At 34.6% G+C, this 12,978-nt stretch overlaps 1 protein-coding gene across 1 annotated transcript; it reads right to left on the reverse strand.

Moving 5' to 3' along the window:
- Positions 1-1,093: 1,093 nt before the first annotated feature.
- LOC123680133 (histone acetyltransferase KAT7) lies at positions 1,094-12,742 on the reverse strand. Its single transcript, XM_045617846.1, has 4 exons — positions 12,602-12,742; positions 10,653-12,545; positions 2,177-2,270; positions 1,094-1,939 (listed from the first exon to the last, which is right to left on the reverse strand). Exons 1-4 carry the CDS (start codon positions 12,617-12,619, stop codon positions 1,578-1,580), a joined length of 2,367 nt encoding a protein of 788 aa, XP_045473802.1. The 5' UTR covers positions 12,620-12,742; the 3' UTR covers positions 1,094-1,577.
- Between the last annotated feature and the right edge of the window lie 236 nt (positions 12,743-12,978).

Below are 12,978 nucleotides of genomic sequence, written 5' to 3' on the forward strand. Positions count from 1 at the left end.
TGGGTTGCCAGATAAAAAAAAAAATTTATTCGGAGGATAATATGCATACTTTTTATTTACTTTTATCAATATTTATCGATATACATATATAGATATGTCATTATCAAAGAACTGTAGATATTTAAATTGAACTAACTGTTGTTAGGATATACGAAAACGTTCTTGAGGCAGCACAGCATACAATCTATTCGTTTTACGGGTTGCCTGACTGGAAAAATATTATAATACAATTTTTTTAACTGTAAACAGACTGGAGCTCCTTTATTATCTTGTATTTTTGATAATTGTCATTAAGAATAGTGTTTAGACGGTGTATTTTCAACACGAATTTTCTTGTGCCAACCACTCAGAAGGAACTTAAATTGAAGTCTATTCAGATGTATGTTTTCCAAGCTATAAATCTTTGAACCGATCATATTTCATTAAAAACATGAGAAATTGAAATTGTTACTGAAAAAATTGATGCAGCGTGTTCCAGTTTACGTAATTAAAAGATTTGATGAAAACAGGTTGAAATTTCAAATCAATCAAAAAATAATCATTAATATGTTTCTACTATTAGTAATTAATTAATTCACCACCTATTCAATGAAGAGCCACTACTCCTTACATTCCTTACTGTTATTTTTAAAATGGTATTATCGATATAAATCGGAAAAATTTAGGATTACATTAAAAATGTACATAAGTGTCACTTATGGGATTTTACTAGTTCTCGAAAATTTCATAGCATACAGACTTGAATCGATGTAGGTAATTCCGATTTTCATTTTCAATATTCAATTCAATTTGTTCCATATGAGCAAAATTCTTACAAATTACATTTTTCTATAAAACCATAATCATAAATATCTATGGAATTTTTCAACTTCGCAATATGAATATTCAATTGTAGTATTAATCAGAAAATACTTCGAATCAAAACGAACCGATAAGCACATTATTTCAGCATATTGTAAACATAAGTCCTACAACCGGTCAAAGAACCAAAATTATTTTTCGAGAGAATTGGTCTAAACACCCACTAGAAATTCATAGAATATAATTTTTCTGCACAAACTTCTTCGAAAAACCATATAAATAAAAATGCATAGTACATAAACAATATATTATTTACTACATAAATAAAAAATTACAATATACATATGAACTAGTCAAACATAAATATAAGGAACAATTATTAAGTAAAGCCATTTAAAGTTTGAGGTCATAAGGAATTTGTATATATTGATCCATCTTTCTTGTACTCTTCCAGGATATTCATCAGACTTTATATAGCCACCAAGTATATTTTACGATACCTAAATCTAAAGACGTTCAATATAAAATAGTGAGCATATTCAGTGCAAGTCTTGTCCATAACCTCCAAAGTTATAATGTTGAGCCAAATTCTTCTTCTTCATTAAAAAGGTCTTTATCTCAGAGGGCAAATTTATTTCTGTCATCAGTAGCTACTCTACCATATCCCGACGTCCTTACTTCAATGTATGTTGAATATACAGAATAACCTATCTGCGCAAATCCTCTTAATGATTTCCATCTCCTGCTAAGCTGACCGCATCCAATACAGATCTAGATCAAACTGACGCTGGTTGGCTGGGATTCCACCTCAGACAAGCTCTATCTACCTCCTTCAGAGCGGTAGTCCGACGTTTCGTCCTTTCGACGTACTCATCAATCACGTCCTGTTTCTTGAGGATGATATGTTTTCCCTTCCAATATTTCATCATTCCGAGGGCTTGCAGAGTGGACACGATATCGTAAGAGGATATAGCCATTTCTTGACTGATATCCTTCACCGATAGCGCTGGATTTGAGTTTGCGCAAAGGTAACCTAGTAAGACATCTTTCCAATAGGAACGGTAAGATATTAGACCAAGGTCACTGAGAGGCTTTTCTGGAGATCCAATTTTACCCTCCACTCGCGTCAGAAGGTAGCCTGCAAAGAAAAAGGGGTATTAGGTGAAATTAATAGATGATATTCTTGCTAAAAATCTTCATACACACAAATATACATTAATCAGCCAGTGTTGAGCAAGAACACTGATGATCCCTGCTATACAAATACAGGTGGCATAATAAGCTCAAAATGTATCCACTTTTATAAAATTCCAGGCTTATGAAGAAGTAAATCTCAATTTACCGAGTCCTTATGAAAATAATTAGAAATACTCACTAAAATCTATCAACAATCTGCCATATCCTTGACGTTGATACGGTGGCAATGTAAGGATGCAGGATACGTTGTAGTTGAGGAAAGAATTCTTCTCCTGAAACAGAAAAGGTAGATGTATTAGGTGTAATCGTACAGGTGATCCATAAGGGTGCTTTCAATGTTATGTTACGTTATATGGGGTATCCAAAAGTGGATGTAACAAACTGATAGGGCAGATAATAATAATGAATATATCAACGGACTGGACGTTCAATATGCGCAAGCAGAATGGTGATGAATACAGGGTGGGCAACGGTCGATGGTACCCTAGACATTTACGGAAAACGGAAGATAAGATTTTATTGAAAATTTGTTTTTTTTTTTTTGGGAAGGAACCACTCCTCTATCGATCTGAAATATAATCAGCGCTACAGTGTTGCCGCTTATATCAAAAAATACTAACAACTTCGATATTTCATAAAGAACACCCTGTACATTATTACTTATTCGGTTTGCCGTAGCCTCTTGATTATTTATGTATAAACTTCTTTGTTCTTAACTGTAGCGGTTTTCCAGTAATCGATTGATTTAATTCTTTTTTTTTGTACAAAACGTAGCTTTAATTAATCATTGATCACTTCGGTACTTGGAATTCTATAAAGCTGAAATTTCTGTTATAGATTAACAATAAATTAAATTTCCTTTCAGACGATTCAACATATTCCAATACCTAAATTGTAAGCTTTCCTAATTAAAAATCAAGTTTTTATCCTAAATGGGACTACAAGATACACCCTGTATCTTGAAAACAAAGCGTTTGCGGGCCCATGTTTATAGGATTTTTTTGTAAATTATCTAAAGACCCTCCATTTTTCTTTGTACCTCCAATGTAAGGACACCCTGTATACAGGGTGATCCTCCGCGATGGCCTATTATACGTTTATAGAAAACTAATCATAATTTTGTGCTGAAAATTTACATGTTGGGGTTTGGGACAATGATCTTTCTCCCTAAAATATTTTCAGACCTCTACAACTTCCGGTTAAACCGGAAGCAGACTACTACTTCCTCATTTCAAATGGCACACCCAGTATATTATTGCATTATTAGATAGCTTTTTCGTGACAATTTTGGCAATATGCCTTACCTTGGGTAAAAACTCAACGGTTCATGAGTTAATGGGATTCTTATGAAAAAAATGGTGGCGACGAAGACTCACATTTTTTTAATATTTCTACAGAAAAATTTTTTTCGAAAAAATCTTCTTCATTTTCGATTCTGCAAGTACATACTATTAAAAGACTGGTTGCGGTTTGGACCAAAAATATACAGGGTGTTTATCAGTAGATCATGAACTTGGCAACTCAAATTCATCAAAACTCAAGATTTTCAAATTAGAACCTATTTTTTTTATTATTTCAGTCAATTCTACGTATAAAAAGAGGGGGGATTACTTAAGCAAATTCTGTACCTAAAATGAATACTTTGAGAGTTAACGAGAAAGAACTTTAAATGAGGAAAAACCGCAATTCCTAACTGTGTAGAGTATTTTGTGACTTCCGAAAAACACACAAAGAAACCAAAATTCGATGTTTCGATAACTTAATTTGACATTTCAAGAATTGTCATGAATTATTCATGAGTGAAAATTTTATTCGCTATTGGATTTCTCGACAATACCAATAAAAAATTGACTATAATTCATGAAATATGAAATTTTCTTGTCGAAACATCGAATTTTTTCTTTCTGCAAAGTTTTCCGGAAGTCACAGACTACTTTACACAGTTAGAAATTGCGTTTTTTCCTCATTTAAAGTTCTTCCTCGATAACTATTAAATTATCCGTTTTAGGAATAGAGTTTGCTTGAGTAACCCCCATTCTTTTTATATGTAGAATTGACTGAAACAATAAAAAGAAAATCAAAAAGTATAGGTTATAAATCGAAAATCTTGAGATTTGAGGAATTTGAGTTGTCCAAGTTCATTATCTTCTTATAAACACCATGTACATTTTTGGGCCAAGCCGCAAACTGGCTTATAATACTACGTATTTGCAGAATCGAAAATGATAACGATATTTTCGAAAATAACTTTTTCTGCAGAAATATTCAAAAAATGTAAGTCCTCGTCGCCACTATTTTTTTCATAAAAATCCCATGAACTCATGAACCGTTGAGTTTTCACCAAAGGTATGGCATATTGCTGAAATTTCATCAAAAAAGCTATCTAATGATGCAATGATACGCTGGGTGTGCCATTAGGAATAAGGAAGTAGTAGTATTTTTCCGGTATAACCGAAAATTGTAAAGATCTGAAAACATTTTAGGGAGAAAGATCATTATCTCCAACCCCAACATGCAAATTTTCAACAAAAAATTATGCTTAGTTTTCCATAAACGTCTAATAGGTCATCGCGGTGAATCACCCTGTATAACATCCGATCAGTTTAATCGTTTCGTCGATCATCCTTTCAAAAACCGGTCGCAAGTCTAGCACCCGGACGAAAACCGCAAAAGCACCCCCAGCCTCCATACCCGGAGGGAGCGAATCGCGAAACACGGGGACCTGGGGGACACCCCCGAGGAGGAAGTTTGCAGAACCGTTTCGGGGATGCCAGACGACCGACGCGCCCGCCCAGGCCGCCCCACCTGTCGGCCGGGCCAGACGCTGCCGCAGCTGAGGTCGTCGACCCATCGCGGCGCTCAGCCAGACGCCTGTAACGTCCCCCGCTGCATCTCCCTCTCGTTCGGGGGCCCTCCGGACCCAGATGTGACTGACCCATTCTTTCGGGCCAGACGCCGGCCGGACGCGTGAAAAAAAAAGGTCTTGGGTCCCCCGGGACCTGAAGGGGTCCGATGGGGCACGAAACGTGGACGTGTCGGATAAGATACGGTGAACCTAACCGGCAGGCCCGGTCTGGTCAGGTCGGCGATTGCCGGGAGACTCCGGCTCAAGGGAGCCTCCAGCCGAAATAAAACTAAAGTGGACAAATTGGTGAAAAATATGATTTTTTCCCGATTTACATCAATTATTAATTATGCAGACCTCAGAGTCACGTTCACTAATATCTGATCGATCATCTCGTCAATGTTCCGTATGTTCTCCTAAAAGTAGAAATTGATGAATCTCCCAAAAAGACTTCGCTGAAATATTTTTGGGAAGACATAAGAGAAGTTCTAACCAACTCAAGAAAACCCTTTCTTGGTCTGATAGCAGCCATGGCATGTAAATATATCGCCTATAAAATTGAAAGAGATGAAGATCCACGTTCAGTTGAACTAGGTATTGAAGATTTGGAAATATGGTCTAAGGAAAATGTTGAATGGAAACTGCTCATAGCTAAACTGGAAGATGTGGCGATCTTAAACATAATGACTGATAGGAAACATGTAGGTACGAAATATCATACTCTTCCCAAATTGAGCCATCAACAACTGGATGTTAGCCTGAAATTTACCAAGCGTCCAAAAATGATGAAGAGGTTAATTTGGAAAAACTTTGCCCCAAAGAAAAACGTGATTTCCTTGAAACAGATCAACTCTTTTCGTCATTCAATGCTATAAGGATACATTGGCCTTACAGTTTAAATGCTGGAATGATTTTGACCAATATGTGTTGGGAGTATGCCTTAAAATGGAAGGACAATATACGGGAATTGGATTACTTGAAAGCTAGCATATCATGTCTGAAGGCTATCCCAAATCTGTATGTCAAAATAGGCTTATTTAATTTGGTATGGAAAACATATTTAAATACCCCTTTTAAAAACACTATTAAATTGATAGATAGGGTTACAAGAGTTCCTAAGTTGAAATTGTGTATGCAAGATACAGGGTTGTCTGATGGGGAAATACGAATATTCATCAAGATTTGCACAGATTACTTAGACACGTTCACTGATATCGTTCAAGACATGTATAATCAAACACAAACACCTCTGCAGTTCGAACCTTTATGGGAGAATGGTGGACAACCTTTAGTTGAATTGGCCATTCAACAAACAGATATAAACTATGAACTTCTTCTCGTTCATTTTGTACTGAGTATGGTGTTTCACATGATGTGTCATTTCTTTTTAAAAGCCGCCAGACCCATGGCAAGTCTCTTCGACGAAGATGTTGTCAATGTGTTCTTCCTTGATTTCCAACAGAAACCTGAAGTTGATTTCAGCAAATCTACTAGTAACAACACAACAGCTAGATTAATACTTTTGAAAAAAGTAATTAGTTCAAGTATTGAAGCTATATCAACGAAAGATGGAGAGATTTATTGGAATGATCATCCTTACTGGATGGAGAAATCTTTGTTACTTGGGAGAATATGGCAGCTGGATCTAGAAATTTTGAGAGTGCAACGACTCGTTCAATTTTTCATTCATGGTCATGATACTATAGGACATGACTTGATTTCGCAGGTTAATGATAGGTATAGGTTAGGAAGGGAACTCTTGACTCTATTAGGAAAAATTATTAGGGCAAATCTCCAGATATCCCGACAATATTTACCTTTTTAACTCTAAACTAACTGAACTAACTAAATGAATATGGTATATTCTCTTTAGGTATGAAATGATGTCACATCTAGTGAGATTTTGTTACAGTCTAACCCTCAGAGTAATAAACATAGATAGAGGGAGCATGTCATTTTCAGTAAGCGAATTTTGTCCCCAACATGATGTATCAAATTTGACATGAAACGAGCGGAAATTAAACATATCAGTGATACGATATTCCACTGAATTCGCGAGTTTCTCCACAAAGGACGTACTCGTTATGTCCCATAGTGAATCAATGTTTCATATTAACTCAAAATATATTGAAATAAATACCTAAATATATCAGAAATTCAGAAAACAAACTTCAAGCGCGACAAACGACGTGAAACAACCGATGACACTATGAGAGTAAAAGTTGCCAAACCTTGGTTTTCAGCAGGTAGATACAGAAAATAATGAATATTTCGCTTATTATAAATTCGACAATTAGGAAAAATATCGGATTCCAAATATTCAAATCTGCATATTTAATCGGGAATCTCTTAAATAAATATATTTCATTCAATATAATATACATTCATAACGTTATAGTAAAATTGTGGATTTGAACATACCTATATCACAGTCCGACAACGTGATCTAACCATGTTGGGGACATGTAAAAATTGCGTATACTCCCTCTATCTATGTTAATTACTTTATGGAAGCAATGTAACGACTTTCCTGCCTAGGCAGCAAAATTATTATTCTCGATGAGAATGAAACATTCGACGTTTTCTGGATATCGATATTTTTTGCCACCTTCCTTATATCTGGAGGAGTAAGTACTTCTAAGTCGCTACCACTGTCCAAAATATGAATATATCCGATATTTTTCCAAAAAACTGTCAGGTATTTCATAACTTCTCAAACTATAATTATTATGGACATATATACATTTCCATATAGCTATTCCATTCCATTCCAACAATTTCGATTTCTATCAAATTTCGTTTTCATGTATCACTAAAGGAAAAAATTATGGGAATTTTTAATAATTTGTAAATAAAATATCCTGTATAAATCATTGTAAACAATTCCCCTCGCTGTTCCCTAATAAATTCTTAGATTTGTAGGAACCCTTTGAGAGGTTTTCGATTTCAAGACTCAAAAGTACGACGAAATCAGTTCTATAAACATTAACATGGGCGCCCGCAGGGGGGGGCCAGGGGGGGGGCCATGGCCCCCCCTTTGATTTTGATTACCTCAATTTTCAGCACAACACCCTTAATATCACTTTCTCAATACAAAAGGTAAGGAAAAAAGGAAAGTAATGGATTCCCAACAATTTTCCGGTTTTCAATTACTATACATATAATCCATAATCGGCAGAGGTAGCTTTTGAATTGAAAACTTTTTTTGGCGCTATGAGCACTTCTTAGGTGAAGAAAAATCATGGAACCGAACGCACTCCATGCGTGTCAATTTTTTTATAAATTCATCTTATATATACTCTTCTATTGTCTTTAATAGATGAAGGTAAGAAAAAAAGAGATGCAGAAAATAATAAAAAAATTTTACCGATTATAAATACAGTAGTTTTTTGCGGAACTCACGATATGCCTATACGAGAGAGCACCAAGAACTCTGGCAATTTAAGTGATCTTTTGAAATTCAGAGTAGAATCTGGTGATAAAGATTTAGAGATTTATTTATTCAACGCAGCTGGTAAGTCGAAATATACTTCTCACAGAATTCAAAATGAGATCATTTCGATAGCTGGGCATGTAATAATGACAAATGTTGTAGAAGAAGCAAATTCTTCGATGTATTTCAGTTTAATGGCTGACGAGTCTGCTGATATTTCTGGACATGAGCAGTTATCTATTGAAATACGATATGTACATGAGCAAAATGAAAATTTTACAGTGGAAGAAGAGTTTCTTGGATTCGTACAATTGAACAAATTGAATGCTGATTGCACAGCTGCATCAATCCTTGAGGTTTTAGAAAAATCTGGTTTGAATTTGGACAAACTTCTGGCACAAGGTTATGATGGATGCTCGACAATGGCCGGTGAAATTCACGGGGTTTAAAAGATCATAAGATATGAGTACAAAAAAGGAATTTAATTCCATTGCATCTCCCATAGGTTGAATTTAGTAAAAAATGACACCAGTAAAATTACTGAAATTCGTAATAGCATTGGCACCGTTAAAGGACATTATAGTCTTTTTTCGAGAGAGTACTTTAGGAAGAAATCTGATTCCAAATATTGCTTTGTTTTGTGAAACTCGTTGCTTAATATAAATCTTTGCGTTTTGGCTGAAAACATTAATACTATATTCAAAACATTTTTTTGCTATAAAATCTGGAAAAATTTCAATGAATTCTTCAACAACAAAAAGAGCTGCTCAGTTATGGGCTGCAATAAACTCTTTCACTTTTGTGGTTTGTTTGACGGTAGCTAGTAAATATTTAAATATATTGGAATCAATAGCAAATATACTATGATTTGTTTCGAAAAGAGTTACCGTTTTATTTTACATCACCTTATGTTGTTGACGTTATAAAAAAAATGTTGAATTGGAAAACTTCACATTCACGGACATACTGATGTCGCCTACGACAATAATGGTCGCCTTATCGTTTTTCAATAATTTTCATTTTGCCCCCCCTGAGAAAAATTTCTGCGGGCGCCCATGAACATTAATGATCGTTTCTGAGTAAACTTCGCAAATTATTATATGAGAAATATTCTGGCGGTGGCCGATCTTCATTCGAAAATGAAGCATTATACTTCCCTGTCCTTCCATTTTTTTTTCACAATTGGGCGATTAGAACGCGAAATATGGACATCACAAGTATTTCAGGTTATCATCACAAAATAAAACATTAAAGACTCAAACATCAATATCGGAAGTTTACTTTTACGCTTGCTCAACGCGCTACCTTCAACTGAAAAAACTAACTACACTGTGGAGTAATATCCACACCGAATTTCATCAAAATCGAATGAAAATTTTAGAAGTTATGGTTGTTACAAGGATGTGATGACCCACGAACTGACAGACATACACAGATTCAAAATTGTGCAGGATGGTCCGAAATGCATTTTGCGAATAGAAATCATGAAATCGATCACCAAAAAATTCGTTTCGTACCAAAAGTGATCACAATGCAATGAAGAAATAACTGTATTTGTTCAATAATAGAAAGTTTATAAATTGGAAATATGGAATTAAAAGTTTTAATCTGCTATTCAGATGATGCAGTTCTTATGGCAGAGAGTGAGGATGACTTTCAGAGGCTTCTACACATATTTAACCCAGTTAGTAAATCTCTTGGGATGATAATATCTACATCAAAGACTAAGTGAATGACCATGTCTAAAACAACTCTCAGATGTGAATAAGTCATAAATAGGACTATCATAAAACAAGTGATAAAGTTCAATTACTTGGGCCTAGAAATATCTAATTATGGTGACATAGAACCAGAAGTAAGAACACAAGTGGTTAAGGCAACAAGAATAGCCTCACAGCTCAATGATACCATATTCTGCAAAACATCTAACACGAGATCTAACAATTTCAAACTGCATACAATATTTCATGTTGATGGCTTCACCAGAACCATAGAAAATTTAAGCTGAATATTGAAAAAACTCAATATTTCTATGACAACATATCCGACTAGGTTGAAATTAAGATTGTAACGAGTGTCCATTTGAATTCATGGTCAAGAGTGCTGTGGAGAAATTAGACTTGATTTTCTGTGATTACAATTAAATATTACTATTATTTGTTTACAGACTTCGAATTTGGAAACTATATATGGTACAAGCTAAGAGCTACTTGAATTCACAGAAAATCAACTCTAATTTCTCCATAGCACTCTTGACCACGAATTTAAATGAACGCTCGTTATATGTAACATAATCATTCAAACACGAAAAAATAATCAACAAGCACGAAAAAAGTTCCTGAGGCCAAGTTAGTGCTTGATATAAATTAAGCTTACCTTGCTAAAATATCCCACCGTATGGCACCCTTCTGAATCATAGATCGTCATAACATAAAATAAGAAAGGCTCAACATCATAATACAATGTTTTATGGTCCAAGAAAAATTTGGCAAGTAAACACAAATTCTGACAGTACTGCTTATATTTTTTCCCGTCCACTTCCCATACACTTATTTTGTCTTTGCGATAAACTTCTTCACCAGGTGGATGTCTCCACACGCATTTCACTATGTGTCTCATTAAAACTGTCCGAGATTTCATGTACCGTAAACAAAATTCACAAATGTAAAGTTTTGGTAGTCTCGTATAATCTTCCGGATATGGACTCTGATACCAAACTTCCATCTCGTATTTGCCCATTTCTATATATTTGGTTGCCTTTGTGTGCGGTTGTGTTTTTAAATCTTCTTCAATTTTTTCTGCAGATATAGCTTGAGCGTCTTTGAAAAGTTTCAAATCATAATCAGGAACAAAACCATCAAGAATAGGTTCTCTACTTGTATCTGACGTTTTAGAACCATCTGGTACATATTCAAATTTTGCTCTTGCCTCTCTTATATGCTGCAAATTTTGCTTTTGTTCCTGTAAGATTGTGGTTTTTTGAGACTTTTTGAATACTTCCAATATTTTCTTTCTATTATCTTCTCTCTTTTTTCTTTCAAGGCATTCTTCTTTGCATTGATTTGGAGTTGTATTATGATAGATAGGGCAAGCTTCTAAAGTGAAATGTTTTGAAAATCTACCTGAAATATGACCTAAACTATTGCAACCCTCTAAGGGACATGTCCTTTCTTCAACAAGAATATCATTTCCTCTAGATTTATTCTCTATATTTTCGGCTTTTTTTTTTGCTTTGCCTTTACTACTCACTGGTGCTTTTTTTACTGGAGAGTGACTAGATGATCTCTTTGTACTTTCTGTATCAGAGTCTGTATCTGAATAAACATTCTTTCCAAGTACATGTTTTGATTTTCTAGTATTAGCCGACCTAGTTGATTTTCTCAGTGTTTTTTTGCAATCATTTGTTTCATTTTCAGAATCACTATTACTGTTATTCTTAGATGATGTTTTGGGTTTTGTATCATTCCTCTTAATTCTTTTTACTGATGGTGCACTACTATCGGTTTCACTTGTACTAGAATCAGAAGACGATTTATCCTCAGAACTCACAGAGTTACTTTCAACTTTAGAGACAGGAGACTTCTGTGTCTTCTTAACACTTTGTTCAACAACTTTTGTTGGGTATTTTTTAGGAGCTTTATTCGGTAGTTTTTGTGTAGTTTTCACTTTGGTGGTGCCCTCTGAATCTTCAGAACTATTTTCAGGGGAAAAGATACTTTTCTTTTTATCATCTTTATCAGATAATTTAGCAGAAGGTGGAATTTTACTACTAGCAGTTTTCGGTACCTCATTAGATTTTACAGATGTTTTACTTGAAGACTGTAGTGTTTTAGGAATAACTTTAGCAGATAATGGTTTTGAAGGCGCTGTTTTATTCACATTTCCCAAAGGTTTTTGTTTCGCATTGGTTTTCTTCTTAGTAGCTTGTTTTGTTACAGTATTCGATTTATTTGGTTCTTCTTCATCTGTTGAAGAAATCTCAATTTTGACAGTGGGTTTCAAAGTTTTGGAAGTGACAGGTTTTGGTTTGTTTACAGGCTGCTTAATTTCAGGTTTAATATTAGACTGCGGTTGTTTTGCTGTGTCAGAATTACGTTTAACATTTTTCTGTACTGGATTATTCTTCTTAGTTTCTGATACTCTAGTTGATCCTTGAGAAGAAGTTGAATCTGAATCTGAAGAAGACGAGCTCTCACTTCCACTACTAGAGGAGCTTGAACTAGATGAATCGCTTGTTGATCCCGAAGAAGATTCTGATGACGAGGCTTCCTAAAAATAATTGTAAATTATATAATTATTACTAAACTTAATTAGTTTATACATACTTTTTTATTTGGTTCCATATTAGTTTATAGTTATCCCAATCTTTTTGGTAACAATAATGATTTATTTTTGAAAATACCGTCTCTGGTTTATTTATTTTGATGCTGTCAAAGTGTCGAATACAAAACCACAGACTAGTAATCTGTAACAAAACATAGAATAGTTCATCCTTATGCCATAGACAAATAAATTCATTTCTCTATGCCTCAAGCATCTACTTCCACTTTCCACAGATAACAGCATAGATAAGTAATAATATATATATAATATATTACCATAAGTATAATATATAATAATAAGTGGATAACAGAGTAGAATTGTCCACTAGCTACTGTCTAAACAAAGAAAAAATGTTTCAGTTTTTTTGGTTCCTTGATTT

The sequence above is a fragment of the Harmonia axyridis genome, chromosome 5 (assembly GCF_914767665.1).
Source record: "Harmonia axyridis chromosome 5, icHarAxyr1.1, whole genome shotgun sequence".
Taxonomy (NCBI): Eukaryota; Metazoa; Arthropoda; class Insecta; order Coleoptera; family Coccinellidae; genus Harmonia; species Harmonia axyridis.